Genomic DNA, 23,458 nt, shown 5'->3' with positions numbered 1-23,458 from the left:
TTTCTGTCTGTAAACACAATAGCTTGAAAAGTTTTTAATCTATTCTGTAGGGGTGTAGAGTGGGGTGGCGTTAACAATCCATTACAATTTGGCTTATATGCTCCAAGGAGTTCAAGGTCAACTTAATGATTTATTGGTTATTGGCATATAGCTCTAAAACTTATATGATTCTTACACGTCTGCTGTGTATTTTCAACTTATAGAAAGTACAGAATAAAGATTTAAAATATCATGTCACATTTGACCTCTGACCTCTTCTTCAAGGTCAATAGATTGATCTGATCAAAAGTCCTAATATTATTTTTAACTAAACTAGGATCTTTTTTATTTTTTAGAATAAAATCAAAATTTCTAGATAAATACTATTCAATTCAATTCAATTTTATTTATATAGCGCCAAATCACAACAAACTGTCGCCTCAAGGCGCTTTGTATTGTGGGTAAAGACCCTACAAACAAGTGGCCTATTTAATCCAAATATTATTTTAAGAAAAAAGTTGTAATAATATCAACTTTAATATTGAAATTATAAATAAAGTTTATTCTCAAAATACCGTTTTGAGGGTGAACTCAAAGGACTACTTCTTTAATCTTGGATCTTTCTACTTAATCTAGGATCTTTTTTGTTGTTACTGTCAATTTTGAGAATGAAGTCAAAATTATTCAAAAAATTAAATGCTATTTTGAAAGTTGATATAGGTATATAAAAAAACTAGAAGCACTCAGAGAGTGCAAACCTCCGCCAAGGCCATAGGGTCACTGACGCTGTAATATGTGTATCTAAATAACTGCAAAGCTTGATCATGTTTAGTGGTCAGGCGAGTCGTTAGGACCACTAACAAGACCTTGTTGGTAGAGGTCAGGCAGCGGCCAGGCTCACAGGGTGTCAGCAGCTCACAGACATAAGCAGGAATCTGACTGTGTAAGGCTTTAAAAACAACCAGTAAAATTCTAGTAAAATTTAGAATTGATAGGTTCAAATAATTCTAAAACTAACAGGTAGCCAGTGAAGGGGTGCAAGGACTGGTGTAATGTTGTTGCTTCTTTTGCTATGTAGCAGCAGCAATCTTATTCACTAAGATTTGAACTTGTGCAAGATTTTTAGCAGATGCACCTATAGTATGAATTTGAATATCCTAGGTTATCGCTTTCACAAGATTATCAGAAAACTTGACCTTTGACCTTGAACTTTACCTTGAGGTCACAGTCACCGACATTTGAACTCATGCGAGATTTTTAGTAGCTGCACTGATACTATCAATTTGAAAATACTAGGTGACATTCTCGAGTTATTGTATTCATAATCTGAAAATAATAATAACACATATTCCAGCAGACACGTTTTCAATATTAACAATACTCATTAAATCAAAAACAATTGTGAGCATGCTGTAAGAAATTGATATTCTATGACTATCTTTAACATGCTTTTTGGTAACCACATCCTAGAACAGGCACAAGAACAGACACAAAAAAAATTCCATTGTAAACAAATTAGAAAATGTGCATACTGCATAATGTCTATAATGTCTGTTTATATAACAATAAGTCAGACATAATGCATACTTACAAGGGATTCACATCATATTATACTCATATGTATGTAGGAATATGACTACATAATCTGCTGTTATCAATGCATTATGAATAACATCACTATAATCATAAGGTAACCATCTACAAAACATAATGCAACCATATCCTTTAAAGGATTTGAGCAATATTGCTGAGCAGGAGGTATGGCTTTAATATTGCTTAATGACAAGTTATATGGCCATGAGTCATCCCTGACCAACATGTTAGACAACGCTCAGCCAATCAGAAGATGCCATCACAGGCTAATCAATAATGCTGTGGCCTAGAATTAATGCTACTATAAACAGACTGGCTCCTTACCTAGAAATCTGGGATTCCACAGTTTCTCACTATCTAGTTACTGCCAGCTGTTCAGTGACCCAGGTCAGTTGCTATTCATTTCATTCTTTTTTGTTTGTTTATTTTTTAAAGGGAGTAAACTGCTGCATGTTTAAAATAGGAAAAGCAAACCACAGATAACAGAGAATAACTTACAATAGATAAAATATCTGAGCGTACAAAATCTGTACATCTGAATTTAACTCTACATGAACTCTACCTGAATTTTTAGCACTCTGTTTACAGAAAGTTAAGTTTTTCTGAGTTATAAACATCTATGCTACTTGAATCTGAACTAAGAGGAGGTGCAGAGGGCACGGTTAATCCTTTCATTTCAAACTGTGGCTCCGGGTCTGAGGCGAGGAAGTCCAATCTGACTGAGGAACTTGGAGTGGAACCTGGCCGTCCAGGAAGTGCAACCTAGAGACAGCAAAGGGGAAAGAAGTGTGTTAGATCAGCAGGTAAAGTGAGTCCTGAATGAAGAAATTCTGGTTCATGTGTGTTCACGGGGATTTCTGTCTGCTTGTGTGCATGTACCTCAGGCTGAGAGGGATTCACATGGATACTCACTTCATGGTATGCCTGCAAAATAGGAAAAAGGAAAAAAGCACATCAGTCATCACTGTAGTGATAACCTTCCTTTTGTCCTACTCCGGTTTGGGAAGGCCAGGCAAGTTTTTGTGAAGTGCTAAAATCATATTTTTTTTCTCCCAAATTTCCAAAATATCAGATTGGCAAAATTTCTCCCCTGCATTACAATTTCTATGCCATGGCTAGGTACAAATGTACAGTTCATAATGAGAAGCATTATTGCTAAAAAGACTGACTGCTAAACCCTTATGTGAACATCAACTTTTTAAATTCATGTTCAGTACATATTCAGATACATTCGGATGTGTTTACTCTTTAAGCAGAGTAAATTAAAGAGGACACATCCATTAAACTAGCTGTACATCACAGCCACATACCGACAAACCACACATACTTGGGAGCAGGCCAAACACACCGACCCACAAAATTTACTTGTTTTCAAGACAGTATAAAAGTATAAATCACGCTTCACACCTACCGGTGGCTCAGGGGAGGTAGCTGTAGGTTGATCAGAAACATGAGAATTCACAGGCTGATAAGGCAAATATGGAGGAGGTGGTTCAGATGAATAAATTGAACCTTGAGGTTGATTCTCATTCTGTAATTGGAAGGAGGATATTTAACTAAAAATGCCACATTACAGCGGGCATTTTAATACCCATTCAAAAGAATACTTACATGATGATAGACAGCAGGTGCAGGTGAGGCTGCAGTCTGAGGAGCAGACTTGTCCTTTTTACAGCACCTTTTTTTACAACAGCACCAACAGCAGACAGTCACCATGAAGGCAACCAAGGCAATAAGAGCAAATAATATAATTTGTGATCTAAATCCTGTAAAAACATAGAGAAAAGTTAGGGAACAGGGTAGAGGGTGGGAGTTAATGTTAGTTGGAATCACTTTTGAGGAGGAGAAATGTTCTTTTGCTCACCTTCGTTCACTTCCACCCGTGCAATCAAGGCCAAGTTGCCTTCTGGGTCTCTGAACTTGAATGTGCCAGAGTCGATCATTTCCACCGGATCAATTTCTATGCCTTGTGTCACTGCCTGAATTCTGTCAAAGAACCAGTTATCTTTTATGATCAGACTGCCATTCATCCGTGTTCTGGGTTCCTTTTCTCCATTGGGCGTGAAAGTCACAGACCACATCTTAACAGCCAGAGGGTATGCAACAAGGAAGCGCTCATTCGCCTTTGCGTCATAGTGTACTGTTATTTCTATTAGTGACAAAGATTAGACTTCATAAGTACATTTAATCTGTTAAAATGCAGAAATCCTGCATGCAGCTTCTCACATCACCTTGTACTTTGAGCAGCACCCTAGCCAGCACAGAGTGGTCCTGATCACTGAAGCTGTAGTAGCCACTGTCTGCCTGAGTGAGGTAAGAAAGCTCCCAGATGTTGTTTTCCACCTGTGCCCTGATTTCTCTGACCTCAGGGTCTGTGCGATTCCACAGGATCTTTGCCTGGTTCCAACTGTGAAGAGGCGTGAACTCCAGGAATTCAGCCCCTCTAGGGATAGAGTATGCCCACGTAGAGAAGTAATCCTTTGTGACCTCTTCATCACATTCTGAAAATCCATATTTAAAAAAACCCCCAAAAAACCCAGAGTGGACTTGTGTTTAGGAATATGGACCTAACAGACATATGTATATATTTGTTTTATGTAAATAGAAATATACAATAGAGTTCAAATTCTCACCCAACACTTTCAAGTCAACAACATCAAGAGGTTTGAAGCCACCAAGTAAGAGAGTATAAACTCCCTCATCTCTTTCAGTCACATCGCTAAGATAAATTGAGTCAGGAGAGACTCGGAAGCGTGGGTCTAATATCTGAAAGGTAGACAACACATATACATTTATTTGGGTTACAACAAATTCTATTCATTGTCCTTCATACTATGATTTACTAGTTTTGAACAGAGGCCTGACATTTATCATATTCCAGTTGTGTAATGATCACATAGCACCTGAAGCTGCTCACCTTCCCATTGTTTATCACAGTTTTTATGGAGCCTCCATTACTTTGAGTGAAGTATAGTCCATAATGAAGGAGGTGTCTATAAGTCGATGGAAACTGCCAACTCTTGCCATAGCACACCACATCAGTTTGTATACTAGCTGCAAGGGCTAACACAGCAAGATGCAAGATAGGAAGAGACAGGTGGAGCAGCATTAATGTACTGAAACCACAAACATCTGAGGGCAGAATGTAACACAAGTTACTTCATCAAATGCACAAATATTTAGTGAAAATGTGAAATGTTTTAAGAGTCCATAAATTTACCACAAAAAAAAAAATAAAAATCTTAAATTCTGAAATGAAAATAAACACAAGATTCTGGAGCATCACCAGATTTGCACAAATGCAGAGGCATATAAAACATTCCTAGAGACCCCTCAGCCCCAGGACACGAGGTAGAATGAACGTATACCTCTCAGTCTGAAGAACTAACTCACATTCAACACGAAGCATCAGGATTAAACCAGGTTATTATCAGCTGAATGAGGGAAATGAATGGACAAAAAAGTTGTATGTGTATAACGTTTTACATCTAAATGAAGAGATGACTGAGAATGAATAATGAAAAGAGCTATAAAACTAAACAAATCTGCAACTGTATGTTTATTTACATTTAATTAAATCTATTGCTTATTTAATTAATTCTCAATTAACCTATTTGTAAATGTACCAAGCACTAATTCTAGGAATAGCAGATGGGTGCAGTGATGATGCCTATTGTTCTTGTGTTTTGCGTTTGATTGGAACTGATTGCAGAGGTTTGCAGTAACCTCGCAACAGCAAACGTCTTTAGGCAGGTGCGGCTTAACAGAGCTTGGATAACGGGTACACGTAGCGTCCAGAGCCCACTGAGTGCGTGGAGGGGAAACTGCTAAACGTTAAGTATAAATAAATCTCATCTCAAACTCGTGTGTTCAGGTGTGACATTATGTGATCGGTTTGGACTCACCAAAGAAGACACCGGAAACTGTCAAAAACACAAGCAACATGTCCTGCGGAGAAAGAAGGGAGGGGCTGTTTGTGTTTTAGTGTATGTTTTTTTTTTTTTGTCCTTTTGTTTGTTTCCAACCCCAAGTGTGTGCAGTATGGAAGCTTGTGGTGTAATCATCTGTTAACACCAAAACGAATCCCGAAAAAACAAAAACGTCTAAACATTTGCCTTTGTTCTGGAGGTATTTTAGCGGTGTTTGTTTACCGATGGTTCACACAAACTGCGGGTCATCTAAACTCAGACAGCACTAAAACCGGACTGACACAAGCAATGTGCAATTTAAAAAATAATAATAATATTTATTTATTTTATTTATTTATTTTTAATATGACGAAGCAGAGTTTGCGTACTTACAGCAAAATAATAGTAACAACGTATCCGTGTAGAACCCCTGAGCTGTGTGGGAGTCGCCCCCTGCAACTCCTGGAAACAACCCAGGAGCTGCAACGGGCGAGGCTAAAACTCTGACGTCGTCTCCCTGCTCAGAAACCCTGACGTCATTGCCCTGATCATTTATACTGTCCAATGGAAATCAGAATATTGATTTAGAAATAAAATCAGGGTAGAAAATTTGTATAGAAAACACTGGGCATGGTTTTTAGGCTGAGCCTAGTGTCCTATTACAGAAGAGTGTACAGAATAACAACCTTTAATAAAGTAGTTATTATTGTCCAACCTGTAAAACATTTATGAATGTATTTATAAAATTTATTACAAAGTGGTAGCATAATTTCCTCTATATGAGAGGTCTGAGCACTGAATAACTTATATTACTTATACTCTTTCTGCAGGTTGGGAATTTTCAGGTGACTCAACAGCTGCATTAGCCATCCTTCACCTGCAGAATAGTCCCCGAAAGACGTAGCTGAGTTGGACAAAGTCCCGACATTGTTTTCGGAAGTTTTGTCAGTTTTATTTCTAGAATCATGCAAAAAAAAAAAAAAAAAAAGTTTTTAACAGAAAGTCAGGGTTACCATCTGGAAAATGTAGAGACTGACACCAGTCTTTGGGGTCCTGTTACATACATCACTGGAGATAAAGAGTCCAAATATCTCTGTGCCTGTTGCATCACAGAACGAGTAAAGTTATGAAAAAAGATTTTGAGTTTTCAGAAAATGAACTTAGGCCACTGAACATCTCCCCATAAATATCTGCAATAACAGTGTAACAGTGTACACTGCTTAAACTACAGCAGCCTTACACTGGATACTTCTGAACATGGGGATTATTCTTAAAAACAGGCAATTATAGATAATTTTCCAGCTTGTCTCCTCTTTGCTGCTTCTCTGGTATCTAATATAACCCAATTAAGCTTTCAAATCATTACTTTTTTCAAATCATGAGAGTCAATGTATAGTCAGACATGTTCATGCAATGCAAACAAAGAAGAATGTTGCATATTTTTACGAAAAAAAACATGTTTCTCAAAGCACTGCTAAACTTTTATACGAGTTTCGGCTTACAAAGGATTTACAAAACACGCACACACACACGCACGCACACACACACATAATTGCATTTAGTGCTTGCATTTTTTTACAGTAAAAATACTATTTTTAAAATTTGCCCGCAAAATTCCTCAAAATGTAATGATAAAAGCAACAAACAAGTGATGTGTGGAGCTGAAGGCACGTGATAGAGGTATGCATTTTTCATCATCATCATCTGATAACATTTGCTAACGGGAGTAGGCGGACATTTCCTGTTGGAAGAAAAGTCACGTGACCCGCAAAAGGGCCATTTTTCTATTAGCGCGCAAAGATCCTAAAGCTGAAAGCCCAGCTTAACAAAGAGAGTTGATCGCCACTGTCGTGATTCCCGTTATCTCCGGCTGGGGCTATCCGTTTTGTCAAGCCGGCTAACGGAAAAAAAAAAAAAGCCTGTAACGTGCGAAGAGTCTGGATAACTTGTGCCAACGAGTTTGTGGTGCACAAACCACTTTACGTTACTTGTAAAATAGTCCCAAACCTTCAAACGTTGTTTTTCAGACTTGAGATTGTGTGAATGAGCGCTACTCACCATAGAAGTCCTACTCTCACTTTCTGTGATTATTACAGTTAGAAATAAGTCGACCGAAATTTTTTCTTTCTTTCTTTTTAGTAGATGCATCTATGGTATCAATTTGAAAATCCTAGGTCACAAAGTTGAAAGTTGACCGCCCGCCCCCCTGCCTACCCGGCGGGGTGACGACAGTACCCCATCAGCTTTTTTTAGGCTGAGAGGTAAGAACCATAAATCCATAAACAAAAGCATTTTAAAGAGTAAAAAAAATGACATGACATGCTTCTGTTATGAGATTGTGGCTGTTTGCTCTGCTTTTCCTTGAGAAATCAGGAAATTCTTCAGGCCACCGTCACTTTCCAAGTGAATTCCGTAGGACTGAAGGAATCCCACCGAGTCAGAAAAGCTGTCATCTCCTATACGCACATTAGAGTTGTTTTTACCGCGATAGCAGGAAACATTAATCCTTATATTAACTGAGGGGATTCACATTTCACAGGGTGGTGTAATCTTTTACAGTGGATTATATTTTCTAAGATCATCTCATCACATCAGTCGGAAATAGTTTAATACAATCGGTCAGCAAACTCTCAAGTGTATTCATTTCAAGTGTGTCCTTTGCAATTGTGCACTCTCTTGGGCTAACAGGGCATTTACATGAGCTGCAAAATGTGACGCACTTCGCGTATAAGCGGCCGAGAATACGACGTATCCATCGCCGTAACAGAAGCGGGGGTCAGTGCTCATGCGCGCTCTGCAGAGGACGTTGTTATCCTCTTATCCTCATCCACATTAAAAAAAAAAAAAAAAAAAATTGCCCATCGGTGGACTTGTTTCTCACACACCCCGCAGGTGAGCTCGCATTACACTCAGACTGAGTGATGCTTTGTTCATTATCGGTTAGTGACGGCCCGGCAGCCCCCGGTAAAGCTGTGTAATTGTTCAGAGGATGGGAAACATGTTGGACACCTGAGTGGACATGACTTCAAAGAGCGCGCAGGACATCATGGGAGACAGCGCCGAAGCCCTCTGAATGTGTGCAGTGTGCATGGTTTTGAGTCTGCACACATATCAGTTGGTCTGCCGCTGAGCTCCCCGCTTCTGTAGCTTGTTGATTGATGATCGGATGTCCCGTCTGGCCGCTTGTTTTCAGGGGAAGGTTGAGGTGAATGTCAATTACGTTTATAGATGAAACAGTCCGCTGTCTTTTACAGGAGAAGATGTCCACCTGCGTCCTCTTGAGTGCACTTTTTACCCTTCATCTTTCCCTGGGTAAGTGTGGCGCCACATCTTAATAAAACTACCTGTAGTGTTTCTCTCTCTCTAACATTTGGTATTTAATTTGGGGGATAATGATCCCCATAATCTGCAGCATGTCTCCAGAAAGCCATTTCAGTAAAGAGTCTCAGATTCCATCAAACAAAGGCAAGACAGAGTGGCCAATCCAGATATGAAGATCAGAATAAAATAGAACAGAACAGAGAATATCCTTTTTCTATCATTGCATCCTTTAAGTATAATAAATGGGTAAGGTACACAGAGAAGAAGCAGTAGAAAAATATGCATTGAAAGGGTATAAAGGCAGTATATTTAGAGTACAAGTAAAGTAATATTACGATTGTGTACAGTGAAATCACAGTAAAAACTAAAATCTGTCAGGAAATAGTTGATCCTAACTAATCTTACCTAATAACCTTAATAAAGTAGTTAAAACTTTTACAAATGTAATACAGTTTACATTCTGCATGTCAAGTCTAAACACTGTGTGGACAAGAATTATTAATTATGTTACTTGTACCTTTTTGGCAGGTTGGGAATTACTAGGTGAGTCAGCAGTCACATTTTGCCTCTTATCCATCCTTCACCTGCAGATCGTCTCCAAAGATGTTGCTGACTTTCATTTGTACCACAACAGGTGACCGAGAAAAAGTCCAGACTGTTTGTGTCGGGAAGGAGTTTCGTTTACCGGTGGACTCGACGTCTCGAATCGTGACTTTTACACCGTATCCCGAAGGACCGAAACGCATCCTACTCGAGAAAACCACTGTGAGCGGACATGTGTCAGCGCTTGTTTTTTGTGCGTGTCTGTGTGTTTGGTTGTTGTGTTACCTAAAAATTGATCTGTCGTGCAACTATAGGTTAAGGACCCACGGTTCGAGTGGACCAGAGATAAGTCTTTAGTCCTGAAAGACGTGACTCATGCTGACCAGGGTCTTTATGCCAACAAACTGTCCGTGGGATTCACCTACGAGACCGTCCGTCTCATTGTTTCAGGTATGACAGCTGCCTCTCTTTGGTCAAACGCACTGCTTTGTTTCATGATGCACGAGAGCCATAATTTATCAATCACCTGCCTCTTTGACTGGCTTGAAATGAAAAATTTCATTCTCTTTTAGCTAATAGCTGGATGTATTCATATGCTTTAAATTCATACTGGCAGTGTATTTGTTACTTTTACTGAAAATGGAACGATTCAGTAAAAGTAGAGACATTGTAGCAACTATTCTGACCAGCAATTAGCCACTCAGTGGGACACAGGAGAAGAGCTCGTTATTGGCATCCTTCCCTGAAAAACTTACCCTTTTCCACATGTGGCACACAACCAACACGAGACAGTCGGACGTGTTCACACTACTCGAAGTACTCCTTTTGGTGTAGACGAGGAAGCTGCCTGGTTACAGTGTGCAGGAAGCGGCACACATGATGACTCACTCACTAGCTGTGAATTCATCATTCATTCATTGCCTGCTCTCCTCACATGAGCTCAGTCAGACACCTCAAGGACTTTGCACAAGGACGCTGGGACGTTCAGGTATGTTAAATGTCTGAAACATGCGACGTAATCCTCCTTCTGGGAATGTCTAGAAAAGTTCAGAGCTGCGGTGCAGGTTGCAAAAATAACCTGTGTGATGATATGATGCCCGTGTGGCTGCCCTGAAATATTCGAGTGTAGAATATTTCAGGCCATTTAGACTTCGTTTCCCGTGTTAAACTGCCCCTGTAGGTGCACCAGCAGATACGTAAACACCACACTTTACTGATTAAACACAATACCGTGCGCTTCACAAAGCTCACCCGGTGGGTGAAGCTCACTTTGACTTAACATAAAGATTTGTGATTATATACAGTATACTGATGTATGTTAGAAGAGTATATGCAAGATTATTTTAATCTTCACCAGTTCAATTAAATAGAAAGAAATGATAATACTTATAATACTATACTTAAATGAACTTATTTGGTTTCTTTTTGTCTTCTCTCATATTTCCTCACCTTCCTTCAGAATGCATTAAGCCCTACCGCAGAAACTACGGGGAGAACTTTGAGCACGCCATCCCTGAAAATGGCTCCCTGCTGGAGTTCTCTCATCGGGGTTCTCCGCCTGAGTCCACACCAGTTGTGCTGTGGAACCGGACAGACCCTGAAACCAGCGACGCCGGGCGGGGACGGCTGCTGAGAGGGGGGAAGGTCTGGGTGGCGGAGAGAGTGACGCAAGCGGACCAAGGCAACTACACCATGAGAGACGACAACGGGAAGGTGCTGTCTCGCAGCACCCTCACTGTCCGTGGTGAGCAGAGGCCGATCACGTGGGTTTTAAGAAGTTGATTGACAACCTTTAACGTTATGACTTTGAAGTGCTGATGGTTTTGTTTTATCCTTCCCTTTCTGTCTGGTACCCTCTCATACTTCTGCATTTCCTTCATTCTCTGCTATTCCTTTTTTTCACGATCCCGCACATGGATGCAGGACACGCCTTCAACGTCACACGCTTCACCAAAGAGTCCGTAACCCTGCCTTTATTTCTGCCTCTCCCTCATGCCCATCTCATCTTTACACCTGGCCAACTCCCTGACGAATCCTCCCTGGGCCCTTTTGACCCCAAACCCCCACGTGGCCCTGTGCATCTCATTCGCGAGGGGCAAATAATGGACCATGACATGCGCTACAGGGGTATCATCTCACTAAGTAGGAACGGCTCCATCTACGAGGTGGTCATTGCGAGACTGACCTCACGGCATGATGGGCTGTATGAAATCAAAGACAGGAATGGCAACCTGGTATCCTCCACCTACCTGCACGTGATCGGTGGGTTACGCCATGTTTTTGGAAGCATGCGTCACTCTGCGGTTGTTTGATTCACAGTCGCCACTGCTCCTAATATCCACGTGTCTTCAATCTTCCCAGAAAAAAGGGGAGGCAGTTGGCGAGCGCTCCTCAAATCCGTTACGGTTCCTTCTGGCATGTTCGTGTCCCTGGCTGGTTTCATCTTGTTCATGAAGCGCTACCCGAACTGCAGCCTCTCCCAGATCATCACGTGCCTCAGAACAAACCGCACGCCGCCAGCCAACCCTCCCAGGGTCAACATCCAGGTGAGGAAACCAGGAGAAACTGATGTGCTGACTTCATTTTTTTTTTTAATATTTTGACAAACAAATTTTCTCTTTGAAGCCATTTGATCTTCTTTGAAGCAGTTCCTGCAGATAAGGGTTCTATAGCTGAACACAGCCATGAGGAAAATGAAATTTTTCAGAAGAAGTCAGTTCCCGCCTCTAGCAGAAATTACAAATTTTCAACCAGTTACACGATGTTAGAGTCCCCTAAAAACAGTTACATTTCTATATATTTTTTTACTAGACCATACTATGTTCCTCCATTTCTTCTCTTCATGCCATTTACTAGGGTACTCTACCCTGCTGAAACTTTTGGACAGATGGCCTCACTCTTTGATGCAGAGTTGAATACATGATTACAAGCTGTCAAGTCATTCTTTTTGCAAATGCATGCACTTTGTCAGCTCCAAGTGTCACATGCAGGACCAGTTATGAAATTTCAACATTTTTGGATTTTTTTATTTATTTTTTTGCCAGCAAACAGTTTGATGGGCTGAAATATGTATTTAAAAATCACTTATAGAATTAGTAGATACTTTCATTCAGTGGGATAAGTTATTTCAAATACATTGTAGATCTTTATATTCTGTCCACATTCCTTTTTCCAAAATCCTTATAGAGCTCTGAAGATCTTGGCTGCACACATCAGTAACGAGGGGAGCAGCAGACCATAACATGCTCTTAATGAGGCCAGCTGTTTTAGTCCTGTTTTTCTCTCTTGGACTATACGCCTTCCTTCCTTGCACTCAGTTTGTTAGCTCAGATGAGCTCTTGCCGTGGCGAGGCATCCATCATCTGGCCTTTCCTTTGCAATTCACAAGAACCTCACACACAGTGATGACCCAAACTATGTTCAAGGTCAAGGTCACATTTGTCATTTTTACGAGCAGTAAGCTGTGAATTGTGATGGTCTGTGAGCCGGATGAGCTCCTATGTCATTCTCTTTTGGCGTTCTGGTTTATTTATGTTTGCGTGTTTTTCTTGCAGCACTACAGTCAGCCCTCTCCTCAGCCCCCAGGCCACTACAGCTACTCTCAGCAGCCTGGAACAACAATAAAATGGACCCCGAGAGCCAGTCCTGTTCACACTGTAAGACTGATTAACTAATAAAATCAGTTTAAAAAGGGAGCTGAAATCATTAAATGGAATTGTGTCTGTGTGCATATGTGCTGCTTGTATTTCCAGGGATATTCTCCTGTAATGGCAGAGTCTCCAAGAGCTGAGAACCAGGATATTCACAGACCAACAACTGGGAGTTCCCCTAGACAGAATTTACCTGTTGAGGTATTACAGCTCTCCAGCTGTGAGTATTTGGATGCTACAGACTAATAAAATATTTTTAAAACTTGTGTCTTCATCCCTTGTTAGCAGGTCAAATCTAATGAGGAAGAGGACAAGATTTCCTTCCCGGTGCCCGGGGCTTCAGACTGCCTTCACTCATCCGAGGACTGCGTTCAATTCCAGATCAATAAGGACGGAGATAAGGGAAGGGGGAGCAACTCACAAGATTTCTTTTCCACACTGCCATTAGACACGGACACCTCTGAATCCTGCAGTGTTTACACGTCGAAGAATCTGAACTTTTCATAAAACAGAGACCTGGAGCAGAAATAAGGGAAGAAGAATTGTGCGGCATGGAGAAATCACAGTAACGGTGAAGTTATGCTCTTGGCAGAAAGAAAAACCTCACCTGTGCCTTATGCACAGTTTTAATAGTTTGGTTTGTGATGTTTTCATGTAACTTTTCTGAAGCATGAGTTGAGCATAAACCTTCCTGTCTCATATTGTACTGCCTGATGGTGCTCCTGAAATCTCCTGCCGTTACCTACCTCCAGACCCTCAGGACCAATAAATATGATCTGCACTGTGTATGCTCCTGTGTTCAAGATGGTCTCTAGGGCTATACACCAGTTGTTGTGGTAAAGTTTAAAAAAAAATAATTTTTAAATACTGTACAGCAATATGGCATTAACTTAAGCGCTAACCCATTGTGTTGTCCATACTTAATTATTATTCTAAATATCTTGCCTGCATTTTTTAATGATTTATGCAGCTGAAGTGTATTAAATCTTTGGGGTAATTCTAGTTATAATAGTTATGTGACATGTTGCACCAAATATTGCAATTAATCTGTGAATATTATGTGTGGGATGAAATTTTATCCCAAATCTTTCCACCAACATAGCAGGCTGAACTGCTGCTCATAATATTTTCATAATGTCAAATTGTCATCACTCAATAAAAAGTATCTTTAACACACATCTTCAATATCTTCAGGTGTTGTGCATCCGTTTGGCTGGAACTAATGATTAAATAAAGCTATAATTAAATCTATGTATATTATTATATATTCAATATCGTTTTTTTTTTTTAACTGTAATGTTTTGCAATTACATTTAAGAAGCTGTGAAGTGAAGTGATAAACTAAGCATTTCCCTCGGTTCTCCTCGGCGCAGTGATGTGTTTCTGGCGGTAGGGGGCAGAGTCTTGGATTGATGCTTACACAGCGTAGAAGAAGAAGAATCTCCGTTTGTAGCGGCAATGAAAGGACAGCGTGCTACTTCCAAACAGCAGTAAAGTCTAACTTAGCGGCAACAACTTCCAAATACACTCGAGCATAAATCACATTTAAGACGAGACTGTTAGGACTCCGTCTGGAAGATGGCTTTGGTTTGTGCAAGTAGGTGAAGCTGAGTTATTTGATATGACGGAGGCCGGTTAGCTCAGCACGGCGCTGACGCTGCTAGCTGATTTGGCTAGCGTTAGCGGCCATGCAGTACCGCCTTCTGCTTGAGATAGTTTAGCAATCTCTCATTTTTGTGTGTATACGTGTTTGAATTGTGGGCAATTGTGTGATATTAAAGCTGAAACTGAACCCTTTCACAGTTTCCAACGAAGTGCCAGAGCACCCGTGCGTCTCCCCGGTGTCCAACCAGGTGTTTGAGCGCAGGCTGATCGAGAAGTACATCGCGGAGAATGGGACGGACCCCATGAACGGGCAGCCGCTGTCCGAGGAGCAGCTCGTAGATATCAAAGGTGGATAATTTACGATCATGCAGATTAATGCAGTTTCTGTGAGATAGGTCTTTATCAGTGGTGTAATTACGTATGTTACAAAAAATGTCATTATTTCCACTTATAGCTGAACTGTGAAGATGAAAGGCGCATGGAAAAAGATAACTTTTTAAACCAAAACCACATCAGTAGCCCCCAAATTAATGAAGATACAGCCAATTAACTACTATAGCATGTATTCTTTTACCACGAGGATCTGAAAAACTGTGATCATAAAAGTGAATTGCACGCAGAAAAGTTCGTAATTTTCCTTTGATTTTAAAGAGATTTGAATGGTTTTTGTCAAGAAGGAAAGGCAGAAGTATGGCAAATGTGAAGTTGTCATCAAATGTATGTGTAACCATTAATTAATCAACCACTCAACAAAAACGATGCAAAGAATGTGCTGTCTCACTGAAAACAATTTTTCCCAAAGAAAAGTCAGAGGAATGCCAAAATTAGGGCAGTGCAAAGATATCAGGAGATTGAAAAGTATTACAAGAATAGTGCTTCATATTTATTAATTAGTTAAGTAAGAAACAAAATTAAAGAACTCAATTAAGGTGTGTTGAATATAGGATTGGTCACGTGAGAATTTCCAATACTGTCCTGCAATAGATACCACTCAGTGTTGTCATACTTAAATCATAAATCGTTTTCAGCATTCTGGATCCTGGCACCACCCCCAACAACTCCAGAAATATTCATCGAAGTCCGTTCAGAATTTTCCTGCCAACAGGCAGATCAACACAACTGAAAACATAACCGCCCTCCACTTATCGGTGGGCGAGGTAATCAAGTTCTTGTATGAGCAGTTGTTTCAGCTGCTGTGATGCTCAAAGGCATCTTATGAAATTGTGTCATGTGTGTAAGGCTTGCTTACGTATCCTGCAGCATGTGCCCTTAAAGACTCAAATGTCATCATAAATAAACCTTGATGACTGACTGACGACACTTCCTCTCTTTTAGTGGCCCATCCTATTAGACCAAAGGCACCATCAGCAACCAGTATTCCTGCTATTCTCAAGTCCCTTCAAGATGAGTGGGTAAGTCCTGTAAACCCTGATGAGGTAGTAAAGAATAAAGCACTTTTATACTGTAACTATTGCCCATAATCCCTGTTTTTAAATTGGTTGTTTTTTTGTTTGTTTTAATTAGAATTATTTTGTATTTTTAGATGCATTTTTTTCCCCTTTTTACTGTTATTATTAATGTCTAACACTACATATTACAGATAAACACATACCAAAGGAGATAAGGGGGAAAGGAGAAACTTTGAGCAAGCAGAGAGTGATCTACTAATCCAAATAAACAACAAAAAATTTGGTGTTACATAGTCAACCCATTTACCCAGTATAAAACAAATTCTTTGGATTTATCATTGTTATTGTCTCCATTTTATAAATGTCGATTGTGACTTCCCTCTGTGTATTTAATGTTGGGCTTTCCTGTAATAACCAGTTAGTAAGAGTCTGCCAGCAGCAGGATGTTCATTAAGTACTTGTCTCTTCTCATCCATTCTGTAGGTATATACTCAAAATATATAGACTTCTTTTCTAGGGGAATATTACAATTAAAAATGGCCTGCGGGGCACTTTGTGTCCCTCTCCGATAATTTTTAACAACAGGACAGTCGTAAAAAAAACATGGTAGTTGTTTGTATTTTGGTTTCCACTTTTTCTCCATCAGATGAGGGTTTAGGACCATAGTGAGGTTTCTGAGACGGTGCAATAAAAAATCTTCCAACCAAACTGTACATTTCTGTGAGCTTTTATATTTCCATTGAAATCTCCATATCGCTGCCCATTCCTCCTCAGACATAATTAATGATAACTTCTTCCTTCTCCCATTCTGTTTTAATGTCTGAAGTTGAATGTTATGTTTTTCTAAATAGCCCTTTCAGATAGTCACTTGCCTCAGCTATGTTTTCACCTTCCTATCAGCATAGTGTTGCGTCTGCATATATTAATAGAAATCTTTGTTTTCTCTTTAATCATTTCAAAACAGAGCCGTTATCCTTCTTTATGTTGCACAGAACTATTACTCCTTTAGCTGCCCAGTCTTTAAATGTGGTATCCAGTTTATTTCGTGAGAAATCAGAGCCATATGCACACAGTTTAAGGATTGTAATGTCTCCCTCTAGTTTGTTTATTTGTAGGTTTTCCATATGTTAAGTCAATTTCACCCATAGATGATCTATAATATTGATATAACCTTGTAAAATGTTATCAGCTAAACTTGGTTGTGTGGAAATGGGAGATATTTTCTCTTCAGTGTTTTTCCATTGTGCATTATATGATTGGTTACACCAGCATACTATAGCTCTCATCTGTGCTGCAAAATAATAATGTCTAATACAAGGTAGTCCACATCCCCCTTTTTCTGTGGTTAATTGCAAAGTTTTGCTTTGCCAAAAATATCTTGTTTTATTCTATTTTTTCTGTTCTAGGATGCTGTTATGCTTCATAGTTTCACCTTGCGGCAGCAGCTGCAGACTACTCGCCAAGAACTTTCACACGCCCTCTATCAACATGATGCCGCATGCAGAGTCATCGCTCGACTCACCAAAGAGGTCACAGCTGCAAGAGAAGGTGGGTTCACAGCAGTTTGGGTGTCTGCACAGTTGTGCCTCTTTTCCACTAATACCGGTTTGACTCGACTCTGCTCTACTTGATTTTGTTCATTTTCCATTACAATTGAATACTGCCTCAGCAAGACAGCCTGAAAGTCCATTGATGTCATTTGCATGCGATACAAACAGTCTAGATTCCTCTGGATTCTGTCATTAGACACCAAGCACACAGTTGTCTGCATTGGTTAGTGTGTAGCCATTTCCCTCGTTCCCGGGTTTGAGAAACGGCGGGTTTGATTCTTGTGAAGGAGTCGCTCTCATGACTCATCTAGTGACATCACAGCCTGGCCAATCAGTAGCATGCATTCTGTTGGTGTCACATTTTCAGATCACTAAGCACTGTTGGAACCCCAGCTGAGTAGGTACTAAAAAAAAGTACCTGGTACCAGGTACTAACACCTAAGGGAAAACCCTAAAAGCCGAGTTGAGTCGAGCTGAGTAGGTATTAGTGAAAAAGCTGCATTATAGTTGTGAAGCATGTAGAAATGGCTTTAACCATCTACTCCTAAATTAACCTGAGCTCATTGATATTATGTGTGTTGTTCTTTTCTCACTGAGCCCATTTCCTTTTAACAGCTCTTGCCACACTTAAACCCCAGGCTGGGTTGGTTGCCCCTCAGGCAGTCCCTGCTTCTCAGCCAACTGCAGCAGTGAGTAGCTGGGCTTTTATTTTCAGCTAATACGACAATAATCAGAACTTCTCATCATGCCTTCTAACAATCTTTAATTCTGCCTGCTTTATTTCAGGGTGCTGGTGGAGAGCCTATGGAGATTAGTGAACAAGTGGGAATGACCCCAGAAATCATCCAGAAGGTAAAATATATATATAGGTTATATCAATCTTAATGACTTAAGCCAAAGTTCATAGTTTGGTTATAAATGGCCTTTTTTTGAGTTTGTTTTTCAATATATTTGTTTTTTTGTTTGCAGCTCCAAGACAAGGCTACTATCCTCACTACAGAGAGAAAGAAGGTATTATATTTCTGTAGTATGTTGCTATGTCTGTGCTGCAGTTTCTTCTTAATGTGTAGCCACTTTACCACAAGTTTCTTTGTTCATAATTTACTCTCTCTCAATTAATTGCTTTACTGTGGTTCTCTGCAGAGAGGCAAAACTGTCCCAGAGGATCTGGTTAGAGCTGAGGATCTCGGCAAATACCGCCAAGTGGCCTCCCATGCTGTGAGTATTGATTCTGCACAATTGCAAGGATGCATCTGTTTCACTCAGTGATTCGATGCATCAACGTTTTCTTTCGTGTTGCCTTCAGGGTCTTCATAGTGCCAGCGTGCCTGGTATCCTGGCTCTGGATCTGTGTCCCTCAGACACCAACAAAGTGCTCACTGGTACGCTGAGTGCATCTTTCATTCTGTATTTAATTTTTTTTTGGCATGCCAGATAAAGAATCTGATATCAAACTACTTCTATGTCCCAGGTGGAGCTGATAAGAACGTGGTGGTGTTTGATAAGAATGAGGAGCAGATTGTGGCAACACTCAAGGGTCACACCAAGAAGGTCACCTCTGTCATTTACCACCCATCTCAGGTAATGCTTCCTTAATGGAAACTTGCAACCAAAGCTGCTGAAGAATAGATTGAGGCACATGACAAATATTCTTCCTGAAATCCGCTGTTTCTCACTCGCTCTTCTCCTCTAGTCGGTGGTCTTCTCCGCCTCTCCAGACACCACCATCCGTGTGTGGTCTGTCACCGGGGGCAACTGTGTGCAGGTGGTACGTGCCCACGAGGCAGGCGTCACTGGGCTCTCTCTACATGCTACTGGAGATTACCTGCTCAGCTCCTCTGAGGATCAGGTGTGTGCTTGAAATTACCAACAGACCTCAAATTTCAGTGAATATTTATTCAACAATCAAATCTTTTTGCTGTTAAACGGCTTCACCGGTCTAAGTTATGATCATTTTATTCTGCAGTACTGGGCCTTTTCTGATATCCAGACTGGCAGAGTCCTCACCAAAGTTACTGATGAAAGTGCTGGCTGTGGTAAGTTTCATTTTTCCAGCTAAATGAAATTGAGAGCCTCAGTAACAGTCCTCTTCCAGGCGTAATGTTTGTGGTTGCACCCCTCAGCTCTCACATGCGCTCAGTTCCACCCCGATGGTCTCATTTTTGGCACCGGTACGGCTGACTCCCAGATCAAGATTTGGGATCTGAAGGAGCGCACCAACGTGGCTAACTTCCCAGGCCACTCTGGACCTGTCACCTCCATTGCTTTCTCTGAGAACGGATACTATCTGGCCACAGGTGAGACTGACTGATGGCGATCTTACACAGTTTAGCTACAAGTCTTTGATGTGTGTAAAGTTGCAGGAACATTTTAGAGTATCAAAAATGATTCATGTGTCAGTGACTTACCGTATCTTGAAGTTTTATCAGCATCTTTGTTTGGAATAAAAATTGTTTGACAATTTAAAAAAAAATAAAATAAATATGAATATTCTTGTCTGCTGTGCTCCAGGTGCCCAGGACAGCTCTCTGAAACTGTGGGATTTGAGGAAACTGAAGAACTTCAAGACCATCACTCTGGACAACAACTATGAGGTTAGAAATTTGGGACTTCTCCTGTTGAATTTAACTTTTTGAGAAAGAGTCTTAGTCACATCTAGGATATCACTGCACCCAGAGAGAAATGTTTATGGTTAATACTCAGTGTCTCACATTTCTGTAGAATTGTTAAATAAGCTGTCAGGGTAAGTTTGATTTAACCTTAGAAAGAGCCAGATTAACAGTTTTCCTCTGCTTTCTCTTCATTTATACTAAGCCGAACTGTGCGCATGAGACTCAGTTTGTGGTTTGTATTGTGTTATACTCCCTGTGACCTGTAGACCTTCTAGGTCTTTGCTTTGACCTTCTTGTCCAATTCATTTTAATCCGTTTGCTTCTCTATTCCAGGTGAAGTCCCTCGTGTTTGATCAGAGTGGTACCTACCTGGCTGTAGGAGGGTCTGACATCCGTGTCTACATCTGCAAGCAGTGGTCTGAGGTCCTCAACTTCACAGGTGTGGAAGAAAAACATGTCAAATCTCTTTACAGATGTTCATCCAGCATGCATGTGACATGACATTTCCCCTGCTGTTTCTGTTTTAAATCATAGACCATACAGGATTGGTGACTGGAGTGGCGTTTGGAGAAAATGCCCGGTTCCTGACCTCTACAGCGATGGACAGAAGCCTCAAATTTTACAGTTTGTAGAAAAGCAGAAATTCAAGGGGAGGAGGACAACTAAGAGGAGAACAGTCTGTCAGAGCTGCCCGCTACCCATGACCCAGTAATTGTCAAAAAAGGAAGAAAAAAAAAAAAATCTGTGCTAACTTTGCTTCTTTTAGTGCGTTAGTTCTCATATCCAGTGAACAAATCCCATGAGATTGTCAGCAATTTGAAACCACAGCAGCATGGTTAGTACATGTTTGTCGGCTTTATGTGTTTGAAATCTAAATGATGGAAAAATAACATGAAAAGCCTTTAAGTTCCTTTCCAGTTCGTCAGCAATTATAATTTTACTGTAGTTTTTTTGTTTTGTTTTTTTTTTTGGTGTGTGTGTGTGTATGAGGGGGATGTTTTCATTTGCCTTTGGTACAAATTTTAAATGTACTCAGGCTGAAACTATGATTGCTTCTTAATGTAGACCAGCTTCATTATCTTTAGGGTAAAATAAGATGCATCTGTAGTCATGTACAGTGAGATCAACGGGTGTAGGAGATTGATGTTCTTCTGTGAAAACTTTTGCCGTCTTTAATTTCCTGTCTTATTGATTCCATTTAAACATTTCTTTTTTTTTTCCGCAGTTGTGTATTTCTTATTACCTGCTGTTCTCCGTGTTGCACATCTGCCCTTTTACAATAAAATAAAATATCTTTTGTATTGCTATGCAAGTGTCTGTCACTGTTGGGTCCTCAGCTGGAATAACCGTAACTTCAGGTTGTGACATTAGTCACTGACTGCTCATTAGCTTCATATGAAAAATTCCCTTTCAATCAAAATGCATTTTACTTACTGCTTTCTTGCTATTTGAGCTTTCTCATACACAAGGAAATATGGGTTTGACTGCAAGATTTACTCATCTGCTAAATAATTTTAGTTTCCATCTTTTTTTATTTTAGTACAGTTGTCAAAGGTTACATCGACTCGTGAATTTCATGCTAATTTGATTTTATTTTTTTGTTTTTTGTTTAATGATTTCTTTGTTCTTTTTCCAGGGTGGAATGAATGTACAGTATACATCTTTAATGACAAATGAATTTGGTGCACAAGTTTGAATTTATTTTGGATTTTCTCTTATCCACACAGTCTCAAAAGTATACACACAAGGTTAAATATATAAATACATCCCCACTAATATCTTGGTAAGTTTCACCTCTACCAGATGCTTTTGGTAGTCATCAAGTGTCTGGTCAAATATCCAGAATTATCCCAATCTTCTTGGCAGCCTTGGTAGAGTTTATTTAAACTGGTTGGTTTTCTAGTATGGATCTGGCTCTTAAGCATAGTCCACAAATTTAAAATAGGACTGAAGTGGGGGCTTTGGGAAGGCTGTACCAGAAGCTTAATATTAGTCTGCTTTAAGTCAAGTCAAGTCAAGTTTATTTATAAAGCACATTTAAAACAACGACGTTGACCAAAGTGCTGTACAAGATCTGTAACCCCAAGGACTATACTAAATAAAAATAAAAATATATAAATAAATAAATAAAATAATAAAATAAAAATAAATAAATAAAAACATTAAGAACAATAAATAACATAAGAAAATTAAAAATTAAAACGTTTAAAACAAGTACCATAAAATACCATAAAACAATCATCTAAAAGGAGGTAGCACTGCAGCCAAATGCCAAGGAAAAGAAATGTGTTTTTAATAGAGATTTAAATGTGTGTATCGTCTGAGCTGTGCGGATATGGAGAGGTAGATCGTTCCATAGCTTTGGTGCTGCTGCTGCAAAAGCTCGATCACCTCTCTGTTTTAGTCTAGTTTAGACTTTAGCTTTATCCATTTCAAAACCAGTTTCGGTGTGTGTTTGGGATCATTGCCCTGTTGGAACACCCAGTTGTGTCCATGTTTTAACTGTCAAGCTGTTGATTTGAAGTTGAAGAATTTTGAGGTGGTCCTGATTTTAGAGCAGGGGCTTCTTTCTTGGTCGGCAACCTCTCAGTCCACGGCAATATGAAACAATATGGACACTGACACTGGTGTTCCAGCAGTTTCCAGTTCATGGCAGGCTTTGAGCCTTAATGGTTCCTGGGTTGTTCCTGAACATCCTAACCAATTTCCTCTCATCTGAGGGTGAAAGTTTGACTCTTCTTCAATCTAGACCGTAGCGTGATGACACATCTGAATAACTTGTACTTATGTCAGTTGTTTTAATTGATGAGCTTGAAGTCTGAAGTTTAGAAAAGGCTCTGAAAGTCCTTCCCAACTTGTTTAAATCTACAATTCTTCTTGGATCTGAGTCAAGCCAATCCTTTTTATCCTGGAATCTGAATTTTATTTGTTTTTTAAATTTTACCTTTATTTATACGGGTAGTCCCATTGACACTCAGTGTCTCGTTAGCAAGAAAGACCTGCTTTCAAAAAACAGCAAAATTTCAGTTACAAAATAAAACAAATAGTAAATAAAATGCCAGATATTTACAGTCATTAAAAACAAGAACAAGTTCCCAGCGATAACTGCTCCTTTTGTTGCGAACATTTCTAAGAAATTCTTTCTTATGAACATTTGCTGAATAATAATGAAACTAATAAAAGGGGAACTATTTCCAAAGCAACTGTAACGCAGCAGACTGTTTTAAACTGGTTAAACTAGATTTACAGGGGACTTTTAGTTTGATTGCTGTCATTAACATTACCATG

The 23,458-nt window shown here is 39.8% G+C and overlaps 3 protein-coding genes across 4 annotated transcripts; 2 read left to right on the top strand and 1 right to left on the bottom strand.

Moving 5' to 3' along the window:
- Positions 1–1,736: 1,736 nt before the first annotated feature.
- LOC115787326 (uncharacterized) lies at positions 1,737–5,932 on the bottom strand. Its single transcript, XM_030739986.1, has 10 exons — positions 5,874–5,932; positions 5,478–5,520; positions 4,490–4,635; positions 4,206–4,338; positions 3,804–4,073; positions 3,437–3,721; positions 3,184–3,338; positions 2,984–3,103; positions 2,452–2,496; positions 1,737–2,334 (listed from the first exon to the last, which is right to left on the bottom strand). The coding sequence occupies exons 2-10, from the start codon at positions 5,515–5,517 to the stop codon at positions 2,155–2,157; spliced, it is 1,374 nt and encodes a 457-aa protein (XP_030595846.1). The 5' UTR covers positions 5,518–5,520; positions 5,874–5,932; the 3' UTR covers positions 1,737–2,154.
- Positions 5,933–8,293: 2,361 nt separating this feature from the next.
- LOC115786896 (uncharacterized) lies at positions 8,294–14,160 on the top strand. Of its 2 annotated transcripts, none has more exons than XM_030739381.1 (11): positions 8,294–8,372; positions 8,735–8,792; positions 9,330–9,344; positions 9,436–9,566; positions 9,659–9,794; positions 10,804–11,088; positions 11,268–11,606; positions 11,706–11,890; positions 12,899–13,000; positions 13,097–13,195; positions 13,283–14,160. In XM_030739381.1, the coding sequence occupies exons 2-11, from the start codon at positions 8,741–8,743 to the stop codon at positions 13,499–13,501; spliced, it is 1,563 nt and encodes a 520-aa protein (XP_030595241.1). In that variant the 5' UTR covers positions 8,294–8,372; positions 8,735–8,740; the 3' UTR covers positions 13,502–14,160. The 2 variants fall into 2 exon arrangements, with proteins under 2 accessions (XP_030595241.1, XP_030595240.1); XM_030739380.1 differs by having other exon boundaries at positions 13,280–14,159.
- Positions 14,161–14,572: 412 nt separating this feature from the next.
- prpf19 (pre-mRNA processing factor 19) lies at positions 14,573–20,893 on the top strand. The gene is made up of 16 exons (XM_030739137.1): positions 14,573–14,591; positions 14,798–14,947; positions 15,935–16,011; positions 17,415–17,556; positions 18,174–18,247; positions 18,345–18,410; positions 18,528–18,569; positions 18,702–18,776; positions 18,865–18,940; positions 19,030–19,139; positions 19,252–19,407; positions 19,525–19,594; positions 19,682–19,855; positions 20,070–20,152; positions 20,504–20,609; positions 20,705–20,893. The coding sequence occupies exons 1-16, from the start codon at positions 14,573–14,575 to the stop codon at positions 20,800–20,802; spliced, it is 1,518 nt and encodes a 505-aa protein (XP_030594997.1). The 3' UTR covers positions 20,803–20,893.
- The last annotated feature ends 2,565 nt before the right edge of the window (positions 20,894–23,458 follow it).

This window comes from Archocentrus centrarchus, chromosome 10 (genome assembly GCF_007364275.1).
Source record: "Archocentrus centrarchus isolate MPI-CPG fArcCen1 chromosome 10, fArcCen1, whole genome shotgun sequence".
NCBI classification, from domain to species: domain Eukaryota; kingdom Metazoa; phylum Chordata; class Actinopteri; order Cichliformes; family Cichlidae; genus Archocentrus; species Archocentrus centrarchus.
Note: the sequence above shows the minus strand (reverse complement) of the source record. Positions and strands in the feature narration are given on the sequence as shown.